General features: G+C 41.4%; 1 protein-coding gene across 1 annotated transcript; it reads right to left on the minus strand.

Annotated features, from left to right (window-relative positions):
• Nucleotides 1-450: 450 nt before the first annotated feature.
• Doc1 (Dorsocross1) lies at nt 451-4,425 on the minus strand. Its single transcript, XM_020960924.2, has 5 exons — nt 4,151-4,425; nt 3,298-3,460; nt 1,726-1,993; nt 1,519-1,656; nt 451-1,207 (listed from the first exon to the last, which is right to left on the minus strand). The coding sequence occupies exons 1-5, from the start codon at nt 4,239-4,241 to the stop codon at nt 665-667; spliced, it is 1,203 nt and encodes a 400-aa protein (XP_020816583.1). The 5' UTR covers nt 4,242-4,425; the 3' UTR covers nt 451-664.
• Between the last annotated feature and the right edge of the window lie 7,187 nt (nt 4,426-11,612).

Below are 11,612 nucleotides of genomic sequence, written 5' to 3' on the forward strand. Positions count from 1 at the left end.
GACACAATATCAGAAACTACTCTCCTACAATCCAAAAATTCAATCCAAGTACATAAAGCCCCAAGAATTCCACACTCCATCCTAATTTCTTCCTGTGTACCTAACTCTGCGTCATCTGTTAGTCGGGACGCTGTGATGGGTTAGCCGGGGACTTGGGTTCGGCAAAGACCAAACGGCCTGAAAGCCGTCAAATCGCTGCTCATAATGGACGCCTTATCTTTGGGGAATTGCTTTAACTACTACCGGAGTTGGATGTGTTTCAGATACACTCGCACATGTGCGGATCGAGAATCGAGAATCGAGAATCGGCCGGCTGGTCACCATAATGGAGAGCATTAATTTGTTTTAGGCCCGCCAAAGCGCCGAAGCCGTCGCAAACGGCTTTTGGCTTTGGCTTTTGGCCAAGATAACCAAACCTGTAAAAACGGAAATGCTGAAGGTTGCCCCTAGTTTTGCATTTTGTATATGTTTTCTTCTTTTTTATTTCGACCAAAGACTCTTAAAACGAATTAACAAAGTATAGTAAGTATGCGATTAGGTTCTAGACAAACTTAAAAGTAGTAGACGATGATATCTTACAAGGTATATGCACACGTTTCTCACTGATCACAACAAGAGATGGGACTCCGCCTAGAGGTTTCCCTTGGGAAGGAAAGAAGGTTTTTCAGTAGGCCAAAATGGCTGAAATGCTGAAGCTGTTCCTTTTCGTAGAGGTCGAAGGTCTCGGCGAGATTGTGCTTGTGCTGGAGGTGACTACGGAAGCTGGAGCTGGAACTGAAGCTGGTACTGGAGCTGGAGCAACAACTGGAGCTGGACTGACAGGACTAACAGCAGCTGGAGCTGGCACATAGAGCGACGGAGGCAGTGGCACAGCCTGGACTCCTCCAAAATAAGCAGCAGCAAAGTTGGCTCCATAACCCAATCCCGGATGGCGTTGATATGGCGACAAGGTGGCTCCCGGACTCAAGGCAGATGGAGCCGAGTAGTAAGCCGGAGAGCAGCTGCCCGTGGAGTCCTGCTCAAAGTCCTGGCGCTGGCGCTTAGCCTGAGGCGAGTCACAGCTGCTCACGCTGGAGCCATCGTCCTCGGACTCCAAGCTAGAGTTGCCGCTGCTGTTCATCTTCCGCTTGCAGCGGGACTGACCCGATTCACGGAAACCCTTGGCAAAGGGATTGTTGTCGATCTTCAGTTTGGTGATGCGATCGTTCTGCAAGGATAAATCAATAAGAAATTATAAGTAAATATATATGAAATGTATATCGTTCGATTTAGCTCAAAGGACAAAGATCCGGTTAGTGTTTCTTTGCGAGAGAAACAGGATCTCGGCGGCGTCAGTGAGAAGTAGCCGTCGGCTGTGAAGGCACTTGAAAACTTTGACGCCAAGTCTCGTTAGCCTCGTCTCATCTCAAGTGGCAAAGGCGAGGCGACAGTTTCCAAATGCCTCAATTAGCCGACGACCCCCGCAGAGCTATTGTCCTGTCTTCAATGAGATGATGAGGACTATGTCCTGGCACCCACCTGATAGGCCGTGACAGCCACGAATTCCGTCTCCGGAAAGACGAACGCCTGCTGCGGAGCCCAGGGAAGCTGGGTGAGCTCATTGCTGCGGATGATGTGCAGGCGTGGCTGGTACTTATGCATGCTGGCCAGGACGATCTGTGGGGTCGAAGATATAGCTGTGATAAGTAACCGGGCAAGAGTATCAGGAGAGTGTGTTCAACTTACGTGTCCATTGCTGTCCAGGGTGTTGTTCGTCAGCTTCACCTTGTTGAAGAGCAGCGCCTGCGACTGCCAGTGGGCACCGGTGGCGGGGCTATCCGGATGCAGATACATCCGCTGGGGACTCTGGGGCTCGGCTCCTCCAGCTGGGACCCACTGCGAGCCGGAGAACTTGTAGCGACAGTCACCGATGGGCACCATCTCGAGGAGGACGCAGTAGCTGGCCTCCTCCTCCAAGCCGCTGAGGGAGACGCGCATCGAGGGGAACATGCGTCTGCAAAGGAAGAGAGAGAGAAAGGAATGTTGATTAAGTGGCTGCCATGGACTGCATATAAATCAGAGTGCAACGCTAGAGATCCCTCGATCCCGATCATCTCCAAAGGAGGCGTCACCCGGGCATCTATTCCATTTTTTTCCTTTACTTTTGATTTGTGGCCACGGCTAACAAGTGTGTAATTATGGATCGATGCGGGGCAGCGGGGAGTCTCGCATCGATTTAAAACGTAACGCAAACAGATCTTTGCCAGCCCAAAACAATATGCCACCGGCACATGATTAATTGTGCGGCAAATCGATGGATCAGTGGATACGGATGAGGATGAGGAGCAGGAGCAATCAGAGATTCAGCGGGGGGAATCTGGCGCCAGGCAATTAGACAAAATCTGGGAGTCGCCTTAACGGCTTCCAAGCGTCGAATGCATGTCTAATGAGCCGAGAAAGTGACTGTGATTGCGTATAAAAGCACACTGAGAGGAATTTTGGGCTTTTAATAGTATTAAATGGGAAATTCCAAAGGTTATTTAAGATCTTTATATCAGTATACCAAATTTCATAGAGATCGGACAAGTTTTAAGGACACAAAATAACTTTCAACTTTTCTTCAGAATACTTCCTAAACGCATCCTTCAAAGAGCAGCTATGAATGTAATATATCTTTTCTTTTTTAATTTTTGTAATTTAAATTATATCCCAAATTGTATATATTTTCTCTCCGTGCATTTATCACAACTCTAACTGCTAGTTCAGCTCATAATTATGTAAATTTGTCTCGGCTCCCGCTCGGTAGTCGCTTGAAGATAGTTCCCCTATCGGAGAGACATGTTTAGGGTCCGGGTTTGAGTCCGATGCTCTCGAGACCGAGAAAGAAGGGTCAGGGCAGGGCATTGTGGACAAAGTGTGAAAAGCGCAGGTAGATCGACCAGACTCGATTGTCAACGCCGAAAACCGACAGAAGAATGAGATTTTTATGAGCGGTTCGGCGCCAGGGCGGCGTCTTCGCCTCGATCTTCATGCACTTGTTGTCACTCCGGACGAGCCGGGCTCCTGCTGCGTTTTGAATTATGGCCAGGCGCCACATTAGGGCCCAGGGAAAATCGACATTCGACATGGAAATCGAAAGGGACCGCGTCGACCGGGAAAACTCGGCCTGGCCCTGGGACAGGAGCAAATATTTACATAGGTCGCGCCGGCGCACTTGACTCTGTGAGCAATCGTGGAAAACTCGGCGCTCTCCCGAACCGGGAACTGGGAACTGGGAACTGGTATTTGCATAGGATAATGTGTTCGCGGGAAACCTACCTGCCGCTCTTTGTGATGATCATTTCGGTGCCGATCTTGTGGAACTGCTGCCACAGATCGTTGTTCTCCAACTTGGCATCCACGCCCGGCAGGGTGGGGCGGCTGGGCAGCATCATTTGCGGCTGGTGGGGCATGTTGAAGGGCAGCATGGCCGGAAAGGGATCTGGAAGAAGCGGTTTGGTTAGTTCGTTAGCTGGATATTGCCAGAAGATCTCAGGGATCATCTGGGAGAATGTGTAAGTTCCAGGAATGGTTCGGACTGGGGACTGTTGACTGCTACTTTTGGCAGATTCTTAACTCTGAGTTTAATGTGGGGTTTAAATAAGCATTGTGTGTTCAAGTTCTGGTTAAGTTAATGTTGTAAAAATCTGTTGTAAATCAAAATTTAAGTTTTTGTTAGTATCACTTTTAAACCCTTTTTATTTAAAATACTATTTATTCATTTATTTGTTTTACTTTTCTTGTTCTTTTAACCATTACATTTTACTGTGACATATCAATTGACTTATCCGGCGGTTAAGCTTAGAATGCTTAAAATAATGCTTAACTGGAGATTAAAGCTATTTATTAATATTTTATTCATTTGAATATCCGATGAAAGCCTTTACTTAATTACTTTTAACATAATAAAATGCTTGATTTAATGAACAGCCTAATAAATTTGCACTTTCAGTTTATTAGTTCAAACTATTAAATAGATCATTGAATTTTCTTGAATAATTTTATATTAAAAACCATTTTCAACCTTTCAAAAACTTCTCACTAAACTCTTTTCTATATTTCATAACACCTAACTTTGCCGACGGCACCTGATCACTCCCATATACGAAGATATCTCCAATTAAAAACCCACCTGGAATCCGCTGCATAATCTGCTGGCGATAGATCTCATGGGCCAGCTGCTGCTGCATCCGCATATCCATTAGCTCTTGCATGGAAAGCATTTTGAATCACTGGCACACAAATTATGTGGATACGACGGAACACACACTTGAAGAGGTAATTGTTTGTACTGTTTACTGGACTGAGTTAATCTCTCAATTCACTCTTGATGTCACTTGATAGCTGAATGGGAGCGGAGGTAGCGCTCTGAGGGGTTCTGGCACGCTCGACGTTTCGCAACGAACTGATCTCGAGTCGGTCCGCTCAAGTGCTAACTCGCTGCTGGCCGCAGCCAGTTTTTCTCGGTTCCTCGGATCATCAGCAGCCGGGGCTACCTGCCAAACTGGTTTCTGGTGAAGATTCCCTGTGATTGGCCCAATGGCTACGCCTACGCCTTGAAGCTATAGTCATCCCACTCTGGCGGAGATCGGAACTGCATGGTTTGGGACGCCATTTTGTGAGCAGGGAGCGAGGATCGAGGAGTGGAAAGCGATAGTGGCGAAGTTAACGCTTAGCCCTGTTGATTTTCATCAGCCGCAGTGTTTTTCTGCGCCGCTGCCTCGGATCTCCTCTCTCTCTCTCTCTCTCTCTCTCTCTCACTCTCTCTCTCGCTTCCTCGCACTCGATCACTGTCAGTCAGGGAATGGGACTTGGACGTGGATGTGGACGTGGATGTGGATGTGGCCATGGCGTTGCCTGTAATTCAGAAGTGAGATTTTCCACAGCGCGCCTGTCTGCTGTCTTCAGCTGCCTTTTCTTCTCCTCTCGTCTCTCTTTTATTTTCTTTTCTTTTTTTGTAGTCTGGTATCTTTTCTTTGTATTTCTTTTTATTTTTTTTGGCGCTGTCGGAAAATGTCCGTTGCCATTTCCCTTTGCAGCCGTCTTCCGTTTGGGCCTTCTCCCTGCCTGCCCCGTGTAATTAGCCGGTTTCCCTATCGCCTATCGCCTGTCTCCCCTTGTGTATTTTATGTACCTTTATGTGGACAGGTGAAACATAAATTTTGTTGGCTTTGTTAATTGCCCGTTTTGGATGGAATTTCGATAGGGCCTCCCTTTGGCTATTGATTTGCTGACCCAAAAATTACTAAAGAATCGATAAAAACAAAGGTAAATTCCATACTGCAACTGGCTGGAGGGCAATTAACCTATTGATTAGTGCTTGTCAGCATTGGAAGTGTCTGCCAGTGGAGGTGGATTGGAATTCTGTCCCATAATGCTCACAGGAAGTATTTTAATTGCATCTTAGTGAGTTGCAGATCATTAAGAACAAATTAGAAAAGTTCACGCGTTGTCTTGGAGTCCTTTGAGTGGTTTGGATTGTAACATTGCTCATAATATCCTGGTAAACATTTTAAAAATTATGTTTAGCTTTTGGCAATACAATCTAATTTTAAGTCTGCTTAAGTTGTGGCCTTTAAGTTTAAATATACAAACCTTTATTTTTAATAGTTTAATGTTCATGGTTTTACTGTAAACTGCTTCAAATAGTTAAAGAACTGCAGTTTATATTAAACTGATTAAAAAGTATGTGTTTTTTCTGATTTAAAATATATGTCAAATATTTATACATCAAGCAAAACGCTAAGGCTATTAGTTTTATTTTAAATCAACCTGATGAAAGGTTCAAAAATTATTTAATAGCTTGTTAAGAACATAAAATAGTAGTTAATCATATAGCTATAAGAACTTCATTTGATTTCAAATAATTTAAATATTTTTACCCATTCGGTGATTTTAATTTTAGTCAAAAGCATGCAACGCAGTGAAGGAGTCATTTCCGACCCTATAAATCATATATATTCTTGATCAGCATCAACAACAGATTCGATCTTGCCATGTCAGTTTGAAAATAATTTTTTCAAAAATTTTACGAAATTTTAAAATTTTATAAGGGGTAATATCGTTAAAATTGTCAAAATTTGATAAAAAATTGAATTTCTTAAATTTTAAAACATGGTATGCAGATTTTTTAGCTCTTTAAAAACAAGCACAGAAAAGCTTTCCGAATTAAAATTATTACATCTTTGGCTTAGTTATGAGTTTTTAAAATTTAATACAAGTAACCCCAAAGTAAGGATATTAAAACATTGATTTCGTTTATTATAAAAATGAAACTAAGTTTGAGAAGCCGAAGTTTATATGTATACCCTGCAGTTTGAAACCGAATTATAGGATAGAATCGGAAATAGATCATAACTAAACTTAAAATATTTGAATCGATACTTATTGATATTGATACACGATGTTTCTAAACCAAATGTATATATTAAAATTAACAAATTTTCCCTCTTTTTTCATTTTAGAAATAAATTTTACCATTAAATGCTGTGCATGCCATTGATCTTGAAATCCAAGTGCATCCCACAGACCTGAAAGGGGCAATCCCCAGACCTCAGACTTCTTCTGCCGCAGACTTCTTCTAATTTCAGGCTTGAGTGCACCTCCAATTGACTAGAAAGAAAGTCTGCCAAATCTCGTCTCGGCCACGAAGACCATTAAATTAGCATTTCGATGTCGTGGTTCCCGTTTGGCACGCTCTTCCAAATGATTGCCATTCCCATGTCTCGCACTCTGTGCCTCCGGATCCAGGCGAGACGGCATATCTCCGGTCTCTCCCAGTCAGCGGAGAATGATTATAATAAGGATGACTTCTTGACATCGACGACGGGCGCCAGAGGATCGTAAAATAGTCGTTTTCTCAAAAACAAATAATAAAGTACGAGACAAGTTAGGACAAAGGATTTGATAGGGAATTGTAACGCTTCACGCCTGCTGAAAAAAAGGAGCCGACAAAGGACCGACAAAGGATATCGTGGCATAACTCAGGTGTAATTGCGTCACGTAATGCGGGCAAGATCGGGCTGGGAGTGAGCTGGACTAGATCGGAGACGGAGACACAGAAGGAGACCACTTTTCCCAGTCGCAACTGGAACAGGTCGTTTTGCGGCATGTCCTTTCCTTTTTTGGGTGTGAAGTGTTCCTCAGGCGGCATACTCATGATGTTACGTACCTGAACCCTGAAGCCTGTCGCCAATTGAAGTAATAATTTTCTATTGTCCTCCGAGGAGCAGGAGACACGACAAGTGGCCTGGCTCTCTCAAGTACAAGTTGGCGCCAGACGATGTCCCGGTGTCCTTCATCTTTGTGAACAGCGCTATCTGCCGCCTTGCATCTGCAGATGCTGAACGGTAGCCGGTCAAGCTGCCAGAGAGGTTGACAACGACATGTGTTCGTTTCGGGGCTGGATAAGATTGGACCAGAGCTACCAGTTCCCTCGCTCCCAGCTTCTGTTCGGTGTGTGGGAGGGGATTCATTGGGCTCAAATCGATTGGAAGCTTTGATAATTAACATATAACCCGCAGATCGGCTAGCCATATTCATATATTAAAAGACCATCAGCTTATTAATACCCATAATCAATGGGGACAGGCCACATTTTATGTTTGACAGATCAATAAATCATGGAGAACCCTAATTAACCCGCTCGGACCCGAGTGTCACCTGCCTGGTGAGCTGCCAAAACTACAAGTTACACATAACTAGCCAGGGCAGAGATACCCATCAAGACAAAGCAAACGTCATAAAATAATATAAATGATATAAACGACACTGTCTGCGCCTAATAAGCAATGGGTGTGTCTCAAGTCTGAGATGCAGAGGCTCGGACTCATACCAATCCAAATCCAAATCCTGGGAAAGATGCTAGCCACGTGATAAAGTTAGCTGGCAGTCGCAAGTCGTGGCATATAGGCGCCTGCAACTAAATGCTAAACGAGTTAACCCGCTGATAGAGATCTTCCCGGCTTTTTTTACTGGGTTTTCTGTATGTTTTTCTGTTCCTCCTGGGGTTTTTTTTTCGGTAGATACTACTAAGCCACAGCTCAAGGTGCGTTGAGCATCATTAAGACAGAGTCTGAGACAGAGGCAGCTCCGGGACTCCGATGATTTAATTTTCCAACACGCTTTCTACCACGCCAGCATACTACGAGCCCAGCCAAGCCAAACCCATCTCCATCTTAACTCCAACTCCAACTCCAACTCCGATCTCTGAATCTCAGTTTTGGGCATTTGTCGGATGATCGATGGCCTGTCGTTGAGATGATCACTTGCCGTGGCTGCCTAGCGGCTACTAGTTGAGATACTTAACGACGACGACGACCCGGAGAGGGCGCCATCGGGCCTTATAATTTGTTAAGATGTTTTGGGCGATCGATGGCTGGATTGATCACCTCTCTCCCGGCGAGATTATGTATATTTCTCACGGCAAAAGCGGGGGTCTTTCTATCTCCATTTCCATGTCCATTTCCATTTCCATTTCCCTGGATGCATTATGGCGCCCGCAAGTGCTTTTTTGGGCTACCGATCATCGCCGCGATCTCATCTCATCTGGCACAGAGAGACGCCAACGGGGGCTTATCAGCAACTCGGCATCTGGAGACATTAAATAGCTACTTAAAATACAGCTTCGGTTGCAGAGTCCTCCTAGCCGGAGGTATCGATTTCCAGGGACCAAAAGCCCCTATTCCAAACCCGAAAGCAATTGACCTGAGCCCAACAGAAGTCGAACGGTGTAATCGATACGATCGGAGCAATCATCGCGATCAGTGATTGCCGATTGCTGATTGCTTTGCAGATCTTTTGCCAGGCACAAATTTAGCAAATAGTATCTGAAAACCCGACTTTGTCGGCATTTCTATGCCGGCCTGTGATCACCGATCGGCTCACAGATCTATGATAGCCCCTCGCCGCTTGCCGTTTGCCGTTTGCCATTTGCCAGGCGGAACCTCCCTCCACCTCCTAAAGTGTCTAACAATCTCTACACAGCAGAAAAATATTCATTTATAAATTTAAAATACTACAATTTATATTATTATACATATTAAGGGATATTCATGCCCTCAAAACTGAAACCTAATATTTAAAATTTAAAGCTTAAAACATACCCTTAACTTAGTCACCTTTTGCACAACACAAAAATATACTTAATCATTTATTAGCATTTAATAAAAATATTTTGGGTCTTATAAATAATTCATTTTATATTGGTAACATATAATATATTCATGATATTTCTAGCCGAAATAATAATAAACATCACACAAATAAAATACATTTTAAATTCACACATGAATGCATATTGAATGTGAATTTTTTATATCTTATAAGAGTTATTTGGTATTTATAAATGAAAATCTCTGAATTTTATTATATCTTTGCAGGGTATTATTATTTCAGTTAGAAGCTTGAAACGCAGTGAAGGAGTAATTTCCGACCCTATAAACCATATATACTATTGATCAGCATCGACAGCTGAATCGATCTAGCTAAGTCTGGTAAAAAAATAAATTTGTAAAATTTTTTTCGAAAATTGAAAATTTTATAAGGGGTTACATCATTAAAATTTTTAAAATTTGACAATAAATTGAATTTTCTAAATTTAAAAGCGGAGTATGCAGATTTGTTAATCTATTAAAAATTAGCATAGAACAGCTTTCCGAATTGAAATCAATGATTTTTTTTGCTTAGGTTTGCGTTATTAAAACTATGATTTTTTGACAAAATTGTCAGTTTTTTACCTTTTTGCAAGGTTTTATAATTTTATTAAAAAACTAACAAAATCATCAACAAATGCAGTATGCAGATTTAGTAGTGCAATAAAAACTAGCACAGAAAAGCTTTCCAAATTAAAATTAATGCATTTTCGGCTTAATTATGATGTCCGAAAAACTTTGATTTTTCAAAAATATTGTCTGTTTTTATACCTTTTTTGTTGGGTATAACTTAATTTAGAAGCTTGTAACTCTGTGAAGGAATAATTTCCGACCCTACCACCCATATATATTCTTGATCAGCATCAACTGCCCAGTCGTTCTAGCCATGACCGGTCAAAAAATAAATTTTTGAAATTTTTTCGAAAATTGAAAATTTTATAAAAATTCAAAATTCGACAAATTATTGAATTTTCTAAATTTAAAAACTGAGTACGCAGATTTCTTAGCGTTTTAAAAACTAGCACAGAACAGCTTTCAGAATTGAAATCTACGCATTTTTGGCTTAATTATGATGTATGAAAAACACAGATTATTTAAAAAAATTGCTTGTTTTTAAACATTTTTCTAGGGTATTAATATTAATCAGAATCTTATAACACAACGTATCTACGTATCATCCAATTCGATCCTATAATTCAAAGGCAAACTGAAACTTAGGATTTCCGATGTTAATTTCTTCTCTTGTTATATAATTATATATATTTTAGTTATATTATATCTTTAAAATAACTAGTTATTACTTAATTTGTGCAAATAAAAATTTGCTTAATTTAAGATTAAATATATTTTTTTTGCCCTGCCAGTATGTTCATATTTAAAATACGAAAAAGACGTTAGTAAATATTTAAGAAACGATTTTAATCGATAAAAAATATATGAATATATATATTGTTCTGTGTTCAGTATTAGTTGGTTATTAAAGTTGTTAATAATGTTTTTAAATGAATACCCAAATCACATAAGATACTTAAAAGTTAAGTAATGGAAAGTGTGTTAAAGCAATTAAATATTTGAATAATTTACTGGTGGGAAAGATATTTTGATAAATATCTGATTTATGTAGATAATACTTTATCCTATTAATTCATTTTTATTTCCTAAACTTTAACAAACATAATTCTGTTCTATGCTAACATTCCCTAATAAATCAGATTGAAATAAAGCCTAAAAAACCAAATCGACACGAATTTATATAAATTGTATCTTGCATTTCTATATTTTATTTTTTCTCTGCACCAATAGAGCTCATCTCGTATGCGGCTCACAGCTCACTCGCACTAATTAAAATAAATTCTGTCAGACATTCTCGTTTAATTTTTTCGCGCACCTTGGTTTTTTGGTTTGGGTTGGGTTGGGATCCAGATCGGAGATCGAGGTATATCTGTATCGGAGTATTGGGCATTTCATAACATCACCCGGGTGGAACTGCTCCGCATCGGTTGAAGCGAGAAAACAGGCAATAAATACGTCAGGCAATACGTCAAAGGCAAAAAAGAAAAAAGGAGGCTTGGTCCGAGTGACAGACTCTGGCTGCGCTTGCAACTTAAAATGCACATTATTAATTAGTTGTTATAATTGCATTTAAAAATCCATTAATATTTATAGAATGCATAATAAATAATGAGCCGCTGTCTGGGGCCCAGGCTCGGGCCCAGAAAACGGCGACATCGACGCCTCCAAATGCCTAAAACGGTCGCTCGGCTTTTAGCCAAGTTTGGCAATTTGGCAATTTATGCGGCCAGCAGCGTGTGTGATGTGTGTGGCATATTTGAGATCGAGTCACACAAGTTGCCTTTGACAAATTCCCCAGGAATGTGTCCGATCTCCGATGATAGGTGATCGCAGCGAGCATATCGACTGGCTAACGAGGTCTGACAAGGT

This window comes from Drosophila serrata, unplaced genomic scaffold, assembly GCF_035046125.1.
Source record: "Drosophila serrata isolate PLE 108 unplaced genomic scaffold, ASM3504612v1 contig_272, whole genome shotgun sequence".
NCBI lineage: Eukaryota > Metazoa > Arthropoda > Insecta > Diptera > Drosophilidae > Drosophila > Drosophila serrata.